This window comes from Sus scrofa, chromosome 2 (assembly GCF_054392235.1).
Source record: "Sus scrofa isolate SSC_HxYL_T2T_F1_AM1 chromosome 2, Sscrofa_HxYL_maternal_Yorkshire_Landrace_v2.0, whole genome shotgun sequence".
NCBI lineage: Eukaryota > Metazoa > Chordata > Mammalia > Artiodactyla > Suidae > Sus > Sus scrofa.
The window spans coordinates 137882521-137902702 of record NC_139384.1 but is presented as its reverse complement, the minus strand read 5'-3'; the positions used below and the strand labels follow the sequence as shown (position 1 = coordinate 137902702).

General features: G+C 36.8%; 1 protein-coding gene across 4 annotated transcripts in view; it reads left to right on the top strand.

Annotated features, from left to right (window-relative positions):
* Positions 1-20182, top strand: part of LOC110259460 (uncharacterized) — a 700448-nt gene that overhangs the window by 626199 nt on the left and 54067 nt on the right. For 2 of the 4 annotated variants that reach the window (XR_014838680.1, XM_085014431.1), the window contains one exon: positions 587-4266. The exons of the other annotated variants lie outside the window; for them this stretch is intronic. Coding sequence is in view for 1 of the 2 variants with exons in the window: in XM_085014431.1 (XP_084870557.1) it covers positions 587-630 (44 nt within the window). In the remaining variant the exon portion in view is untranslated. Of the gene's footprint in view, positions 1-586; positions 4267-20182 lie in introns of those variants that run through there. 4 annotated transcript variants of the gene reach the window in all.

The window sequence follows — 20182 nt, the reverse complement described above, 5'->3', positions numbered from 1 at the left end:
AAACTTCTGCAGGATCTGCACATTCTCCCATGAAAACACCTATCTCTTGTGCTGTGCTCATGGACTGTAGACACAGAAACACGGTAAATGATCCCCGAGTGGCCCAAGAAGAACAAAGACATCCACTTTTTAAAAATTTTTCTTTTAATTTTTAATATTAGAATATAGTTGATTTACAAGGTTGCATTAGTTTCAGGTGACTAGCCAAGTGATTCAGTTACACATATATCTATTCATTGTCAGATTCTTGCCCGATAGAAACATCCATCTTTTTTATTTATTTATTTTTTGTCTTTTTTGCTATTTCTTGGGCCGCTGCCACGGCATATGGAGGTTCCCAGGCTAGGGGTCGAATCGGAGCTGTAGCCACTGGCCTACGCCAGAGCCACAGCAACGCGGGATCCGAGCCATGTCTGCAACCCACACCACAGCTCACGGCAACGCCGGATCGTTAACCCACTGAGCGAGGGCAGGGATCGAACCCGTAACCTCATGGTTCCTAGTCGGATTCGTTAACCACTGCGCCACGACGGGAACTCCCGAAACATCCATCTTTTAAATGAACATATCTCTTCTATTTCAACAGTAGGGGAAAAAGAAAATAATCTCCAATTACTCTCAAATGCTTAGGAAACCCACAGACAGGTAGTGTAGGGGAAGGTAGAGGTTTTTTCCCTCTGGTCATTTTAGGTTCTCTGGCTGCGACCCTGTAAATTGGATTGACAAAACGCAGATTAACAAGAGAAAAGCAAGCAGAAGTATATGAGCATGTGCATCACACATATACATGGGAGTACCCAGCAATGAGTAACTCAAAAGGGTGGTTAAAACTTGGGCTTATGTAGCAGCAGCAGCATCGTCATCATGATAAATGTTTAAAGAAGTGCCTGTATGAAGAAAAGAACTTTGAGCTTCTAGGGCCAGCAAATGGTAGCAGGCAAAGTATGAAGGGAAATTTAATGGCAGATGAGAGCTGTTCTAGTAAGATTTGTAATAGTAGTTTCCTCTGATTGCTCTGTTGCTATCTCTAGGCGCGTAAGGATCTTGAGTTTTCTATCCAGTAACTTCTGAACTTCTGGATAGAGGAGGAGAGACACCTTTACACAATTTTGTCATGCTTTTAAGCAAATAGTGGGAGGGCAGAGAGCTTTTCTGCTTTTCTCAATTGCCTCCAGTTTGAAATAATCCTATGTCAGAGTGGCATAATCTGCTGCCCTTCAGTAGTCACTTTCTGCTTCATCCTCCAAAAGCAATTCATCGTCTCTGTCCATCCCTGCAACAGCTACAAGCCAGGCTGACAGGAGGAAGGTTGGACCCCAGTGCTTCACTACCAGCTCTGCATACCTATGAGTTGAGCTATGAAATTCCTTTAGCACCCAGCCTCCCTTAGGCATTCCAGGAGAAGGCCCCAATTCTCTCTCTCCCTGACCCGCCTATGGCTCCAAACCCTCCTCCTAGGAATTCAATGCCCAGCTTCATTTCTAGGAGTTGTTACCACCAGCAGAATATAGGCCGTCTCACCTACCTCCTTCCTCTGTGTTTAATCCCTTACTGGCACTGTAGGGCATGATATAATCTGGTGTAACCTGTTTTATGTGTTTTATTAGTGTTTCACAGGGTGATTTAGGTGGCAGATGAAAGATGTTTATCCATTTTTATAGTCTAATAGTTGCGTGTACTTATTTATTTTAATATATTGAGAACTACATCAGCATATCAAAACGACAGCTTGATAGGTATTTTTGCTTCAAATAAACCCACGAAAACAAAAAAATAAGTTAGTTATACAAGAAAATGTGAGATAAATATGTACAAGTGATATCTGAAGACAGTATGCAAATGAGCGATACTTGAAGCTGTTGTTCTCTCGTGACTATATGATTGACTCAAGGTTATGACTAAAAATAAGAGTGTTATTCTGCCTTTTCTCTGAGGGAAATAACCAAGGAGAATAAAGTGACTTCTAATAATGCCCAAGTGCCATCATTAAACCTTAGCTATTTCACTAAAAATTTTAAAGAGCATTATAATGAAAAGATACAAATACATGCCTGATGTTTCTCCTGTTTTGCTTTATCTTTTGCTTTGTCTTTTAAAAGGGAATGATTTGTTGAAATGTTGGAAAAGCTCCATCAGCCCACCAAGGTGGGGTTCTGTCACACAGGCCTGGGACTCTCTATGCTAAGGGGCCGCATGGCAGAACCCAGGAGGAAAACGGGAGATTGAACAAACATGCAAACACTGGAAGTTTTTTTTTTTTTTTTTAATATTTTATTTGTAAGGCTTGCCCTGTGGCTGTGCTGATACTTGTTTAAAATTTGTTTTTTTTCCAGAGGGGTGAGGAGAGAAAGATAACCGTGGTAGATGGGGGTAAATTTACGTTTGTAATCAGTTTGTATTTCTGGTTAGCAATTTGAGTTGAGCTATATTTTACATACCTGAATGGGGAAAATCACCCCAAAGAAGACGCTCAATCTCCAGGAGTTGGCTTAGGGACAAAGACTGAAGTAATTCTATCAAGTTTTCCTTTCAGGTATTCTTTAAAAGCAGTACTGGAAGAGCTAGAAGGAAGGAGATGCTCTCTTTAGATGACTTTGCCTGTTTGAAGTTATTTTGAGTTAGGATTGAAGTACAAACACAACAGTGAGAGCTGGGCTTTGAGCAAATCGCTCTGTAACGATTATGTCAAGCACTGGCCCCAGGTCTAGGTTCTTCACCTTGGATGCAGCCCACACATAAGAAGCCGGGTGTCACCACATAGTAATCACGACACCTCTTTCTGAAGCTCAAATCAGCTTATTTGTAAGTCCTTTTGGATCATTTTTCTATCAAAGCAAATATGAATACACCCTGGAATTGAAAATACTCAAAAATTTTAAAGATTCAACCACCACATCTGAAAGAAATACTTAACTTTCATTAGTCCTCTAAAGGCTAAGCCCTTCCCACTTTCCCAGAGGCACACACCCCTTCCGTCTCCTCTACCAATCAAGGACTTGGGTGGGAAAATGTAAGGAGCTCTTTGCTGTTTCTGGTGCTTCCAACCATCCTAATCTATGGCCCTTCTTGTCTCAGTGCTTCCTGCTCCCTGAAGCCTTGTACATTTGGCCTTAAATTAGGGGGTGGGAGGGATGTTCACAAAGATATCTTCGGCCTCCACAGCCATTTTTTTTTAAGGACCACATCTGTGGCATATGGAATTTCCCAAGCTAGGGGTCAAATCAGAGCTATAGTTGCTGGCCTACACCACAGCCACAGCAATGCAGATCCCAGCTGCGTCAGTGATGTACATCACAGGTTACAGCAACACCGGATCCTTAACCCACTGAGCAAGGCCAGGGATGGAACCCATGTCTTCATGGATACTAGTTGGGCTTGTTTCTGCTGAGCCACAATGGATGCCTTGTATGTACAACATACAAGGACCTATATGTAATAAGCCCTTATGGAGCTTTTTCTCCAACCCCCAGTAAAACCTAGATACTAGCTCTTTCTACTTCAACACAGATTTCATTCTCTTTAGTTCTCCCAGACTCACTTAAGACTTTACACTTTATCTCATACCAGAGAACTAAAGCTGTCCCTCAGTTAAAGGGAATTTGGCTTCCATAGGCAAGGGAGTAGGCCCGGTGCTCTGCATGCCTGCTTGCCTTCCTGGCCCCTTGGCGGGCACCTCCAGAGCATGATTCTGAAGGAAGCTCATTGTCTGACAGCAGGCTTAAATTTAGAATGGTGTCCTGCTTTACACAGGTAAATGCAAGCCCCTTGACTCTCCAGCTCTCCTCTTTGTCCATCTTTCACCCCTTGAGGTGAATTATTATCATGAAATGAATTGGACTCGTTCTAGCTGGGGCCTCAATACAACATGCAAGGCCCATTAAGTATTCCTTTTCTGTTCCTGGAGTGATCATTACTATTCTAGATCAGAATCATTCTCATACATTTAAAGTCAATATTTCTCAGCTTAATTGCTCATACGTTCTTTCGCATAGGTGATCATGTAGCCAATCTATATACATGCCAAGGTCTCCCACCCTCTGCCAAGAAGGGCGATTGCTTAGCAGTGAGGAAACTGGGACACGGTTCTTTTTAATCTTTAACTGTAAACATGAATTAGATACTTGGCACACATTAAGGGTTTTTAAAACATCTCTTTGTAATGTAATCTGTCATGGTGTCTTCATCACCATGCCAACTGGAAGGACTTTACTGTTGCCTCTGTTAGGAAAGTTGAAAACAGTGACTGAAAAAAAAAAAAAAAAAAAACATTTATTTACATCATGTTTCCATAGTGGTAGGGAAGAGAAGATAGTTTGGGTATGTTACCTAGCACATTGTGAATGCAAAGACATCAGACCTTGTTACATATTTGTCTGCTGTGATGGAGGCGTGGTCACACACAATGATTGTCCCTTGGCTCTCTTGAGCCCAAACTCAGAGAATTAGTGCCACACACAACCATGTCTACATTTAGCGCTGCAGGGGCTTGGTTATAAGTGGGCCATCCTCTGGCAAACCTGCCTGGTACAGGATTTAACCCCTTCCTCTCCCACAGTCTATCTCCTTCCTGTTTACGCTGTTACTAATCTTGATTTTTTCTTTTTTTTGGTGGGAGGGGTCATCTTGTTTTTTTCATTTTCTGTAGGTCTCTCCTTCCCAAAGCAGGTCTATCAATCACCAGACTCTCTTAAGGTCAGCCTTGTAACACAAACCTGACACAAGCAAACATTACCCTCTTCCCCTAATAGCAGTCCTTCCCCTGCCTAAATCCCACTGTTGCCTCTGACATCACAAACTGGGCTGATGGACTGGCCTGCTTCTGTGTTCAGGATTGAGAGCTAGAGGTGCGATTCTGGGCACAATGGTGGGGCATGCGAAAGAGATGCCTCATGAATCGTGTGGGTCATCTTTCGCCTCCTCTGTCCAAGCATGTTCTTGGCACCCGCGTCTCTCTCCTGTTCCCCAAAAGAGTGCAGTACTGTGTCTGTTGGAATTAACTCCGCCAGTGACTAAGACAGGGTTTCACAATTAAAATGCATTCCCCATTGTCATGAGAAGTACAGGACACAATAAGGACTAGACCCTCCTAACCTTCATTCATCACCTTTGGTTTCCCCAACATTAAAAGGCATAGCATTTTCTAACAAAGACGATTTCTGAATACTGGACTAGGATGGCTTTTTACATACCAACCATAGCACAGAACAGATACAATTTACATGGAGTATTTGTGTCTATAAGTCCTGAGAAATTTGGGAAATTAAGAAGGCTTTCTCCCCTCATTTCTTTCAGAAAGCATGTGAAAGCATTCTTTTCCTCCTAAATGGATTTAGTTTAACTGCCTAATTCATTATGCTAAAACCATGAAGCAATTTCCTGTTCAAAGCCCAGCTCACAGGCTCTCTGTTGTCAAGTATTTGAATTTCAGATTAGAAATGTGTTCATTTGGATAGCTTGAAAGGAAAGCTTTGTTGTCAGCTTGGCTTTATGTTCTGCCAGAAGCCAAATCCCTCCTCTTCAGTAGTCACCAGCAAAATACCAGACCTCAACTCTGGACTCAATGTCTTGAAACAAACACAAACACCTCTGGCCTCTGCGGTCAAAGCAATGGTTAGAGATTGACTTTCCCTAATAATACAATTCTCTCAGATGACCACTTCTGACAGATAGTAGCAAGCATTTAGCATCTCCACTCTCCCGTTCCCCACCTCCCGCTCACTTTTATATCACATCACACATCACAATTTTTTTATAAAAAGAGGAGTATTTCTGCCAGAATATCCTTTAGAGTAGATCAGTTCTGTTAGTAACTGAGTCGTTTGTTACAGAGCAATGGACTGACTGGGAGCTGGATTTTTGTCAACCTTTTGACTACCCACTATAACACTGTCCTGTCCACCTGCCATTTCTTGTGATGTTTTTCCCTTATTGATCTTATAAATTTTTACTAGCTGCTCAGAAAGCCAGAGGTCACGCTTTTGAGCTGAGTAAATGAAATACAGGGGGAAAGAAAGGATACATGTGGAAGGAAAGAAGAAAATAGACACTTGATTAGCTAATAATCATGGAAGTTCTGATACTGGGTAGAAATTCAAGCACCAATTTTTTGCACAATTTTTACATTTTTGAAATTACAACATTTTACAACATTATCAGTTTGGTTTGGTGATTAGGCTGTGACTAATTATTATGAATCCATAAATATTTATGGAGGCTTCCTGTATGCAGTTATCAATTTAGTCCTTACCTGACCACCATTCAGTATTTTGGTTGTCACTCGGTAACTAATATCTGGTGCTTTACAGTTTACAGAGTGCTTCCATCAACATTACCTCACTTGTTTGTTATTCTATCAGATACATCTTTTTTAATAATTTTTAATTGAAATATAATTAAAAATATAACATTACATCAGCTTCAGATATACATGATGACTCAGTATTTATGTATATTGTGAAATGTGACCTCAGTTAGTTACCATGCGTAATCCCACAGTCAGAATTTTGTGTGAGCGATGAGAGCTTTTAAGATTTACTCTTAGCAACTTTCAAATATGCAATTGAGTATTATTATTAACTACAGCTACCATGCAGTACATCTGCATGACTTGTTTATTTTATAACTGGAAGTTTTTACCTTTTGACCCTGTCACCCATTTCCCTAACCCCAAATCTGTTCTCTATGAGCTCAGTTTGGGGGAGGATTTTTTGGGAAGGGTTTTTTTTTTGAGATTTATATAAGTGAAGTCATACGGTATTTGGCTTTCTCTGAATTATTTCACTTAGCAATGTGTCTTCAAAGCCCATGCACATTGTCACAAATGACAAGATTTCATTCTTTTCTATGGCTGAGTAGAATTTGAGTGTGTATATGTGTATGTGTGTGTGTGTGTGTGTGTGTGTGTGTGTGACATTTTCTTTATACATTCATTTATGGGCACTTAGATTGCTTCTTTGGTCTATTATAAATAATGCTGCATTGAACTTGGGTTTTCATGTATCTTTTTGACCTAGTGGTTTTTTCTTCAGAATATTCAGAAGTGGAATTGTTGGATCATATTTTTAATTTTTAATTTTCCAATGTTGTTGTTCATAGTAGCTGCATTAATTTATATTCCCATCAGCAGCACAAAGGAATTCTCTTTTTTCCACATCCTCACCAATACCTGTTATGATTGTCTTTTTGAGGAAAGTTGTTCTAACAGGTATGAGGCAATTTCTCATTGTGGCTTTTGATTTGCATTTCCCTAATGATGAGTGATGCTGAATATCTTTTGAAGTACCTATTCACTGTCTGCACACCTTCTTCAGAAAAATCTCTCCTTAGGTCTATATGTAAAATCACACCATCTACAAATAGAGATAATTTCATTTTTTTTCTTCTTATTCTGATACCACCCCCCCTTTTTTCTCCACCAATTGCTCTATGACTTCTAATACTATGTTGAATAGGAGTGATAAGAATGGGCATCTTTGACTTATTCCAGATCTTAAAGGAAAAGATTTTAACCTTTCACCATCAAGTATGATGTTAGCAGTGTATTTGTCTTATACGGCCTTTTATTATGTTGAAATATGTTCCTTTGATGACTAATTAGTTAAGATTTTTAATCAGGAATGAATGCTAAATTTTGTCAAAAGATTTTTCTACACTTCTTCAGATGATCATATGATTCTTTGCTTTCACTCTCTTAATGTGATGTATCACACTGAATAATTTGTATATGTTGAACAATCCTTGCATTCCAAGGATAAATCCCACCTGATCATGGTCTACGTTCCTTTCCATGTGTTGCTGAATTTGGTTTGCTAGTATTTTTTTTAGGGGTGGGGGCATGCAGGCATGCAAGTGTGGCATATGGAAGTTCTCAGCCTATGCCACCTGCCACAGCAATGCCAGATCCGAGCTGTGTCTGTAACCTACACCACAGCTCATGCAACACCGGATCCTCAACCCACTGAGTGGGGCCCAGGGATTGAACTTGCATCCTCATGGATACTAACTAGTTGGGTTCATTTCTGCTGAGCCACAGCAGGAACTCCTGCTAGTATTTTATTGCTAATTTTTGTATCTATATTTATCAGGGGTCTTGCCTTGTAGTTTTCTTTTCTAGTAGTAGTAATAGCAGTAGTCCTTTTCTGGTTTTGGTATTGGCCTTTTGAAATGAATTTGGTAGTGTTGCCCCTCTTTCATTTTTTGGAAGATTTTGAGGATTGGTGTGAATTATTCTTTGGTAAAAATGATCAGTGAAGCCTTCCCATTCCGGGCTTTGCATTACGGGGAGATTTTGGATTAGTTATTCAGTTTCCTTAGTAGTAACTGTCCTATTCAGATGTTGTTTTCTTCATGATTCAGTCTGGCTAAGTCATATGTTACTAAGAATTTTTCCAAGTTTTCAAGGTTGGCCAGCTTATTGGCATATAGATGTTCACAGTTGCTTCTTACCATTTGTACTTTTGTGGTATCAGGAGTAATGTATATTTTTTCATTTATAATTTTCATTGATGTGGCTTCTTGCTCTGTTTTTCCTTGGTTGGCCTAGCTAAGGATTTCTCGATTTTATGTATTTTTTCGAAGAAGTAACTTTTAGTTTGGTTTATCTTTTCTATTGTTTTTTGTTCTCTAATTTCATTTATTTCTGTTCTGATCTTTTAAGTATTTCCTTTTTTCTAACGGTGCCTCAATTTGTTCTTTTTCTAGTTCTTCAGGGCATAGAATTAGGATGTTTATTTGACATCTTTTTGGCTTCTTTGTTTTTTACTATGAACTTTTATCTTAGAACTGCTTTTGCTGCAGTCCACAAGTTAGGTATGCTGTATACCCTTTTGCATTTATCTCAAGACACTTCTGTTTCCCCTTTAAGGTCTTCTTTGCTCCATTGGTTGTTAAGGAGAGTGCTGTTTAATTTTAATTCACGATTTTTCTAGTTTTCCTCTTGTTATTGATTGCTAGTTTCACGCATTGTGATCAGAGAAGATTCATAGTATGATTTTGGTCTTTATGAATTTGCTAAGACTTGTTTTGTGGCCTGACATACAGTATTTCCTGCAAAATATTCCATGTGCCATTGAGAACAATATGTATTCTGCTGTTAACAGATGGACTCTTCTCTATATGTCTGTTAGGGCCATTTGACCTATAGTGTGTTCAAATCCATGCTTCTCTGCCTGGATGATCTATCCATTATTGAGGGTGGGGTTTAAAGTCCCCAACCATTGCAGTATTACTGTTTATTTCTCCTTTTAGCTGTGTTAGATTTACTTTATATGTTGAGGTGCACCAATACTGGGTGCACAGATACTTACAAATGTTATATCTTACTAATGTATTAACTCCTTTACCATTATATAATTACCTTGTCTCCTTTTACCATTTTAGCTTATAGTCTATTTTATGTAAGTATAGCTATCCCTGCCTTTCTGGAGGAGAGGGTAGTTTACCATGTACGTAACATGTGTTTTTCTATCCTTTCACTTTCAGTCTGTGTGTGTCTTTAAGGCCAAGGTGAGTCTCTTATAGGCAGCATATTATTAAAAAAAAATTTTTTTTTGTTAACCCCATCCATCCATTTTCTTTTAATTGGAGAAAATTTTATCATTTATATTTAAAGAAATTATTGATAGGTAAGGACTTAACTATTGCCATGTTGTTTTCTGATTATTTTGTAGATCTGTTGTTTCTTATTCTGCTGTATTTTGTGTTTTTATGCTTTTTTATCATTCTGCTTTGACTTCATCACTTTTTTCATAAAATTACCACAACACTTTCCCTTGTTGTTTACCCTAATCTCTTCTTATAAGGACCCCAGTCATACTGGATTAGAACCATTCCTAAAGCCCTCATTTTAATTTAATTGTCTCTTTAAAGACCTTATCACCAAATTAGATGCTAAGGGTTAGCATTTTAACATGTGAATTTTGAAGGGACATAATTTATAGTAATTGTAGTGGTCTCAATGATGATTTAAACCAAAACCCAAACTGAATTATGCCAGAGAAAAAAACATAGCTTTTGTTATGTCTGGTTTTTGATATAGACAGAAAAATAGTAAATTTGCTGATCTCCTGTGGAGATGACCCAGGCCTTATTACAAAGAGAGAAAAGGTAAAAAAAAAAAACTAAAGAGAAATTAAAGACAAATTAAGCTTTAGTGTGGTTCTTAAGGAACCATCTTAGCTTCCAGGATGACCCACTTTATGACCTTTGATCTCATTAATACACCTTGGCCTATTTTAGGCTGCTGGGTCATTTCTGGAGTTTATTTTCCTGAATCAACAATGAAGGTATAGGATTGTTTAAAATTATAATTCTGATCTAAATTATATTCTGATCCAAAAAATTGTATGCTGATCCTATATTACAGTTTCATTCTGAGAGGGAGTCCACACCTTTACACATTAAACATTCAAAGAAAACAATGTCTCAAACACGGGAATAACATGGTTCCTACCACAACACCCAGTCATTTTTAGGTATATGTGTTGTTACTTTTATTGAATTTTTATAAATATTCAAAATAGATACCTATTGTTTTTCTTCGACTTTTTCACTATATAACTTTTGTCCTGCTTTTCTTTCCTGAGTTACTCTGATCTCAGTCCTTATTTTTCCTCTTCATGCAGAATTAAATAATTTAACTAATTTAACCTGTGTTGCTGCTAACACCTGCGGTCATATATGCTTCCTTTGTTCCCACAGGTGATAGGCGGTGATGGTAGGTCTTGATCTTTTTCTGTCCCTCCCAGTCTTCCAGGATTTCATATTTGCCACCTCCTCTAAGAACTCTTCAGTTACAGTGCTGACTCACAGTGGATTTTCCTCCTGTAAATACGGCATGTGTTAAAAATCTCCTTTGTATTTTCTATCACTAATAATATTTAACTTTCCATGACTTTATATCATTCTTCTCCCACTGGATTTACTACTCTCTTAAAAGCCTAAACAATGAGCGATTTATGTCTGTCTCTGTTTCTCAAGACTAGTGCAGTGGAACTCCTGAGTATAACAAACTTTTGAGTGGGCATGAAAAGGCTAACTGTTCACCCAGCTGTGCTACACAGGGGTCTGTGCTATTGCTGGAAGATGGAAAAAAGCAGACAAGCATGTCCTGGAAGACCCACTTTCAAGGATAATCACTAATCAGTTATTTTATAGGATGACCAAAAGAAGTATTATAAAGCTGTGGTCACAGCCAGCCCTGACGACTTTCTCACCCCCTGTCTTTCTGTCTGCCCACTGTAGATTCTGAGCTGAAAATAGTGACAAAAAGAGGACTGAGATGCAAAGAGTCCCTGTGCAGGTCTTCCTTGTGCATGGCAGCACTGTGCAGGTCTTCCTTGTGCATGCCAAGTAGTTCCATCCTCACCACCAGACATTTGCCTGAACATCTCCAGAAGCAGCTGCTACCACAAGTGGTAGCTTTCCATAGGCCCTTCCCCAGCTCCCCTTTGCTTCCCTACAGTGGCAACTGGTAACACCTGCTTCCCACAGTCCCCTGCAAGCTCTGAATTATCCCACCAGCCCTAGTGGTTCAGGAGCACTGGTTGGTGGATTTTATCTGATATTTCATTTTTCCCTTCTAGAGCCTTACTTTTTTAGCTTCTCTGATTTTTTTTTTTTTGGTTCTATTTTATACAGACAAGTCAGAAAACAACAGTAACAAAAAAGCCAAGAAACTTTGTAAAATATTGTGTGTGTGATCCCTTGTAGAATATTTTCAAATGGTTGATTACAGAAGATCAGTTACTAAATAATGTTTATATTTTCACTTCAAAAAAAAGTCAATTACACAGTATCTCTTGTAATGGATCTTTATCCCATAATACATGCCTTGGTTTCCCCAGTTCAGTGCCAGTGGATTTGGTGACACACCTAATAAATGTGCCCTTTCTTAATCAGCTGTGGTAGAGACTGCTATGCTGTCTCAGTGAATGACAGAGATAGGAGAGACAGATCATTTTTATTCAGCTGTTTTCTCATTCCTTTGTTCATTATGACCAGATGTACATATTTAGGATAAAATCAAGCGATGGAAGTCATGAGTATTTTGGTGACTGCTAAAAAGGCTTACCATTTATACAATTATAACAAGATCAAAGCAGTGACTATTTTCAGCTTCCTCAGCTAACAAAACTAATGATTATACTGAAGGTTAATGACAAAATGTCTCTCTTTGGAACAGCTTGGGACTTGTGAAAGGTGATTTTTCATATCATTAGCGATACAGGTTCTCAGTCTATGCATTGAAAACACAATTTAATATATTGCACCTTGAGACCTTGTTTATTTCTAGAACTCTGAGGTATTCCCCTATTCCTAAAAGTTTTCTTTTTTTTTCCTAAAAGTTTTCTAATCAGTAAAATATGCCATCTTTTAGCCAATTTTCCCTTAGAGTTTTTCTGTGAGATTCTGATTTAAATAGAGGGGAGATCATTGATGGGGTGAAAGTATGTTATACTGAGGTCAAAAATAGTAAAGACTGTGAAAATGAAAGCTGAGGTACAGAAAAGAAGAACAAAGATTTAGGGACCACTAGACTAGTGTGATAACCTATGTTTTTGCACATTCTTGAGAAAAGGTGGAAGAATGAATCTTGTCCTGGAGCCACAGCAGTGGTCTACGCATTGGGCATAATCTGGAGCTTAGTTTTATCTCTGCAATAATATAAAAAGAAGAGTAGGTAGTGATGAGTGTGTGCCTTGCGTGTAACAAGAACATTCCTCTCAAGGTGTGCTCTCCACTAGATTATAGTCTTCCTGGTAGACTAAAAGAGCAGAGGCTCTGTCTTTCTCACATTTATACCCTAGCCCACTTCTAGTGCAGAAGTAGCATATTAAAGGTAGTCAGTAAGTGTTCTTAAGTAAAGAAACATGTCCTTGGAAGAGATACAAGGTAGTTATGTGAAATCTAAGGTTAGGCTCAGACTCTTTTAAGAAATGTTCAAATACATTTAAGACCTATTCATAATGCTGGGTACCACTTACTCTCCCAAACCCTGTTTGTTGACATCCAACAATCTGGTACAATTCCAAAGGATCATCAAATGAGCAAGCCTTTTTGCCTTTAAGTATTTTCTGAGCTTAATGTATTAAATACATTTAATAAAATCCTTGACAAGAGGGAATTAATATACATACAAGTCTCATATTTATTTCTACAGCTAGAGTTGCCAGGCAGCCATCACATTACAATACACAGGATTGTCATTATGGATACATTTTCTCCTGTAATTCCTTTACTGCCAAAATGAAAAGCAATGCAGACAACAGTGTGACTTAAAAGGGTCCATCCTCCAGGCACTCTTGCTGGATAAAATCTACTACTGTAGAAACTACAGAATGCTCTGGAGCTGGCTAAAGTGATTCCAGGCTTTTAGAATATTCCTTTTCAGCACAGAAAATGCACTTACACTGACAGAAGACTGTGACTAAAAGAATGACTCAGAGTATTAAACTTTGAAGTTAGCAATGTAAATTATTTATCATAAATTAATATAAGACACCAGGGGTCCTACGTACAGCAGAATAGGTGCTGTCTTATTCATACTCTGGTTACTGCTCAGCTTTCCTCCATGGTAATTTCATCCATACCACTCACAGGATGACAATTTTATATCATAAAGAGGTCCCCTGGTAGTGGATATTAATTTATAATAGAAGGGAACAGCAGGGAGAAATTTTTGTGTCCTCCTTGCCTGTAAAACACACAAACTGCTCCCTTGAGGCACATATGGTTATATATTAAAGTATTAGTGATGGCATTAGAGTTAATAAGAGATATAATATACAACTATATATAGTATATATTAATACTACGCAAAAATATTATAGCTCTGAAAGAAATGATCTCAGAATAAATTGTGTTCTATTCTTTCTTGTGGTTTGAAAAACACAATCTTACACAAAAAATATTCAACGCTTTCCCAGTAGGATTCACAATTACCTGGGTCAAATATCTGAACTATTATTTTTTCCAATGAAGCAGAAACAATAAGATCTTATATTGCTGTCTCTTAACCATCACAGAACTGATAGCAAAGGGATGAAATAAATGTTTCCAAAATAATGAAAAGCACTGAGCTAGATTTTCCATAGTTCCTTAAATGACTCCTATTTCACAGGCAAAACATTTTCAACTTGGTTCCTCAAATAAAAACATGTAATATATTGATTTCAGGCTATTAGGAAACACAGATTTAGAATCTATCTAATGTAAAGGACTTTTGCATTTTGAATAAAATCTAGCCATAATCGTGTATAAAACTAACATTTAAAAATTTATCCCTTATAATTCAAGGACTTGGAAATGCTTTATTAAAATAATTTTCAAATGGAAAAATATTATTTTCTGTTAAGGAGCTCAAAAGCCCTCATTCCCAGGTAGAAACAAATGGCATGTGAAAAAGGACACATAATGAAATAGTAATGCAGTCTAGAACAAACCAAATATACTTCATACGAGGCCAGCTATACCTTCAGTAATAAGCTAGAGTGGTCATCAGTTTCCTAAAGAATTTGTCACAGTGGCTATTTTCTCTCTTTTTTTTTTTAAAGGTATAATTGACACATTATATTAGTTTCAGGTATATAACATAATGATTCCATATTTGTACCTATTGTGAAACAATCTGCATAAAATAAGTCTAGTTAACATCTGCCACCATACAGTTACAAATTTTTTCTTGTGATGAGGACTTTTAAGTCATTCTCATAGCAACTTTCAAATATGCAAAACAGTATTATTATTATTATAATTATTGTCTTTTTAGGGCTGTACCCAAATGGAGGTTCCCAAGCTAGGGGTTGAATCACAGCTACAGCTGATGACCTACACCACAGCCACGGCAATGCAGGTTCTGAGCCTCATCTGCGACCTACAGCACAGCTCATGGTAACACCAGATCCTTAACTCACTGAGTGAGGTCAGAGATAAATCCACGTCCTCATGGATATTAGTCAGGTTCATTGACCACTGAGCCACAATGGGAACTCCCAAAACAGTGTTATTAGCTATAGTCACCATTCTGTGCATTACATCCCCATGAATTATCTTACTACTGAATATTTGACTCCCTTTACCCATTCCGTCCACTTCCCCATCTCTGGCAACCACCAATCTCTAGATCTATGAGCTCAGCTTTTGTTGTTCTGTCATTGTTTTTAGATCCCACATATGAGTGTGATCATTGAGTATTTGTCTTTCTCTGTCTGACTTATTTTAGCATAATGCCTTCAAGGTCTATCCAGTTTGTCACAAAGGGCATATTTCCTTCTCTTTATAGATTGATAGTATTCTATGGCCTGTTCTTTTGCCACATCTTAGCTATTGCAAGTAATGCTGCAGTGAACATCGGAGAGCATGTCTTTTCAAGTTAGTGTTTTCACTTTTTTTTTTGATAAATAAGAGTGGAATTACTGCGTCATATAATAGTTCTCTTTTTCATTTTGGGGGGAACCTCCATAATGTTTTTCATAGTGCCTGCCCTAATTTACATTCTCATGAACAGTGCACAAAGGTACGCTCCTTTTTCTAAGACTTGCTATCTCCTGGTTTTTCATAGTAATAGCCATTCTAACTGGTATGAGATGATAACACATTGTGATTTTGGTTTGTACTTCCCTAATTGATAATGGTGAGCATTTTTTCATGTGCCTGTTGATCTTTCATATATCTTCTTTGGAGAAATGTCTGTATCCTCTGCTCACTGTAATTGGATTTTTTTCTTTTTGCTATAGAGTTGTATCAGTTAAGTTACATACTTTGGATATTAACTCCTTATCATCAATGATTTGCAAATGTTTTCTCCCATTCTGTGGGTTCCCTTTATATGTTGTGGATGGGTTCCTTTGCAGTGCATAAGCTTTTTAGTTTGATATAGTTCCGCTTGTTCATTGTTTGTTCATGTCACCTTTGCTTTTGGTGTCAAATCCAAAAAATCATTGTCAAAACCAATGTCAAGAAACTACTACCTATTTTTTATAATGATTTTTATTTTTTTCCATTATAGCTGGTTTACAGTGTTCTGTCAATTTTCTACTGTACAGCAAGGTGACCCAGTCACATATACCTGTATATATTCCTTTTTCTCACATTATTATATTCCATCATAAGTGACTAGACATAGTTCTCAGTGCTATACAGCAGGATCCCATTGCTTATCCATTCCAAAGGCAACAGTTTGCATCTATTAACCCCAAATTCCCAGTATTACATCCAGGTCTTTAATCTATTTTGAGTTAATTTTTCTCTATGATATAAGAGAGTGACCCAGTTTCATTCCTTTGTATATAGCTGTCCATTTCCCCAACAGCAATTATTGAAAATACAGTCCTTTCACTGTATAGTTTTGGCTTTGTTGTAAAGAAGCTCATCATACAGGCATGGCTTTAGTTGAGCTCTCTATACTGTTCCACTGATCTATGTGTCTGTTTTTAGGCCAATAACAACACTATTTTTATTATTATACCTGTATAATGTAGTTTAAAATCAGGAAGCATGATGTTTCAACCTTCATTCTTCTTTCTCAAGATTTATTGAATAACTGGGATCTTTTGTGGTTCCATACAAATTTCAGGAATTTTTATTCCATTTCTGTGAAAAATGGAATTGAAATTTTGATAGGAATTGATTTGAAACTATTAGTTACTTTGGGTAGAATAGACACTTTAAAATATTAATTCTTCCAATTTGAAAGCAGCAAATATCTTACATTTGAGTTTAATTTTTTTAATCAATGTCTTACATAGGTTTTTCACCTCCTCAGTTGAATTTATTCTATGTATTTCATTGTTTTCTTTTCCTAAAAAATTTTATTGGCATTTAGTTGATTTACAGTGTTGTTAGTTTCAGGTGCATAGCAAAGTAAATCAGTTATACATATATCCATTTTTTTCCCATTAAGTTATTACAGAATATGAAGTAGACTTCCCTGTGCTACACAGCAGGTACTTGTTAAGTTATACATGGTAGTGTGTATATGTTAATCCCATACTCCTAATTTATCCTTTCCCCCTAGAGTTTCTCGTTTGTTAACCATAATTTGATTGCTAAATCTGTGAGTTTGTTTCTGTTTTATAAATAGGTTCTTTTCTATTTTTATTAGATTATAATATAAGTGATATCACACTTCACTTAGTATAATCATCTCTAGGTCCATCCATGTTGCTGCAAATGGCATTATTCTTTTTTATGGCCGAGTAATAATATTCCTTTGTATATATGTATGCCCTATTCTTTATCCCTCTGTCAATGGACATTTGGGTTGCTTCCATGTCTTGGCTATTGTAAATAGTGCTGCAGTGAACAGTGGGGTTCATGTGTCTTTTTGAATTATGGTTTTCTATAGATCGATGCCCAGGAGTGGGATTGCTCCATAATATGGTAACTCTATTTTTAGTTTTTAGAACTATTTTTTCTATTTTTTAGAACTGGTTTTAGTTTTAACTATTTTTTAGTTCCATTTTTTAGAACTGGTTTTAGTTTTTAGAACTGTTTTTAGTTCTATTTTTAGGATCTCCATACTATTCTCCGTATTGGTTGTACCAATTTACATTCCCACCAACAGTGTAGGAAGGTTCCCTTTTCTCCACTCTCTCCAACATTTATTGTTTGTAGACTTTTTGGTTATGGCAGTTCTGACTGATGTGAGTTAATACTTCATTGTAGTTTTGACTTGTATTTCTCTAATAAATTGGTGATGTTCAGCATATTTTCTTGTACTTTTGACCATCTATCTTTAGAGAAGTATCTATTTAGATCTTACCATTTTTTGATAAAAAGTTATATGAGATGTTTGTATCTCTTGCAGATTAACCCTTTATCAATTGCTTCTTTTGCAAGTATTATCTCTTATTCTGTGGGTTGTCTTTTCAGATTTTTTATGGTTTCTTTTGCCATGCCAAACCTTTTTTTGGGTACCACACATTTATTTTTTTTTTCTTTTCATTACTCTAGGAGGTGGATCCAGAGGATATTACTATGATTTAGCAATTAAATGGTGTCCTGCCAATGTTTTCCTCTGGGAGTTTTAAAGTAATTTAAAGTAATGGTGTTAGAGTGTTCTCATTCTTTTACATGTAGCTGTCCAGTTTTCCCAGCATCACTTATTGAAGAAACTGCCTTTTTTCCCATTGTATAGTCTTGCTTTCCTCATCATAGATTATTCGACCATAGGTCCATGGGTTTACTTCTGCTCTCTCTGTTCTGTTTTTGTGCTGGTACCATACTGTTTTAATAACTGTAGCTTTGTGGTATAGTCTTAGGTCAGGGAGCCTGATTCCTTTAGCTCCATTTTTCTTTCTCAGGATTTTTTGGCTATTAGGGGTCTTCTGTATTTCCAAACAAATTTAATTATTTTTGTTCTAGTTCTGTGGAGACTGCCATTTAGTAATTTGATGGGGATTGCACTGAATCTGTAGAGTGCCTTAGGTAGTATATTCATGTTGACTATATTGATTTTTCCAATCCAATCCATAATATATCTTTCCATTTGTTTGTGTCATCTTTGACTTCTTTCATCAGCATCTTAGAGTTTCCAGAGTATGGTCTTTTGCCTCTTTAAATATGTTTATTCCTAGGTATTTTATTCTGTTTGATGCAGTGGTAACTGGGATTGTTTGCTTAGATTCTCTTTTTGATCATTCATTGTAAGTGTATAGGAATGCAAAAGATTTCTCTGTATTAATTCTGTATATCCTGCAACTTTACTGAATTCTAATAGTTTTCTGGTAGTATCTTTAGGATTTTCTAGATATAATATCATGTCATTTGCACATGGTGATAGTTTCACGTCTCCTTTTCTGATTTGGATTCCTTTTATTTCTTTTCCTTCTTTGCTGTGGCCAGGACTTCCAAAACAAGCTATGTTTAAAAAAGTGGTGAGAGTGGGCATCCTTGTCTTGTTCTTGATCTTAGAGGAAAAGCTTTCAGGTTTTTACCATTGAATATAATTTGGGCTTGTCATGTAGGACAATGTGTCTATATCTACTGTGTGGAGAGTTCTTATCACAAATTTTGTCTAATGCTTTTTATGCATCTATTTAGATGATCATTTAATTTTTGCCCATCTCTTGTTAATGTGGTATATCCCAGTGACTAATTTATGAAATCATTCTTATATCCCTGGAATAAATTCCACTTGATCATGGTGTATGATCACTTTATATTTATCAGGGTTACTGGCCTATATTTTCTTTACTTCTGGTATCTCTGTCTGGCTTTGGTCAGATTATTTCTGGCTTCATAAAATCAGTTTGTGTTACTCCTCTTTCAGTCTTTGGAAGAGTTTGAAGATTACTGTTAATAATTCTTTGAATGTTTGATAGATTTCATCACCAAATCTGTATGGTCCTGGAGTTTTATTTGTTTGAAGGTTTTTGATTACTAATTCAACATCCTTACTAGTAATCTGTTGAGATTTTCTACTTATTCATGATTCAGTCTTGGTAGGTTGCATGTTTCTAGGAATCTTTCCATTTCTTTCAATCAATCAATCATAGTGTGTCTTTTTTCATTTTTGATTTTTAGTCTTCTGGTTCTATTTTCTTAGTGAGTCTAGATAAAGGTTAGTCAATTCTGTTTATCTGTCAGAAAAAAATCAGCTCTTGTTTTCATTGATTTTTTTCCTATTGTCTGCTGTGTTACCTGTATTATTTTCTTCTTTCTCCTGCCTTTTAGCTTTGTTGTTCTTTTTCTGGTTCTTTGAGGTGTAAATTTAGGTTGCTTATTTGAGATTTTTGTTGTTTCTTTCTGTGGGCATTTATTGCTCTTAACTGCTTTTGAACATAATTTCTCTTAGAACTGTTGTGCTGTGTCATTATAAATTTTGGTATATTTTTATTTCCAATTTCATTTATGTCCAGGCATTTTTTAAAACTTCTGGTTAGAAAAGATGCTTGATTTGTTTCTAACTTTATTAAGACTTGTTTTGTAGCCTAACATATGACTGCTCTTTGACTATGTTCCAGGTGAACTTGAGAAATCTGTATATTCTATTGCTTTGGGTTGGAAAGTTCCATATATCTATCTGTTTACTCTCCTAGATTAGGGAGGTTTTCAGCCATCATTTCTTCAAATGCATTTTCTATACCTTTCTCTCTCTTCTCTTTCCAGGACATCCCTATAAGGCAAATGATGGTCTGCTTGATGATGTCCCTTAAATCCCTTAAGACATATATATATATGT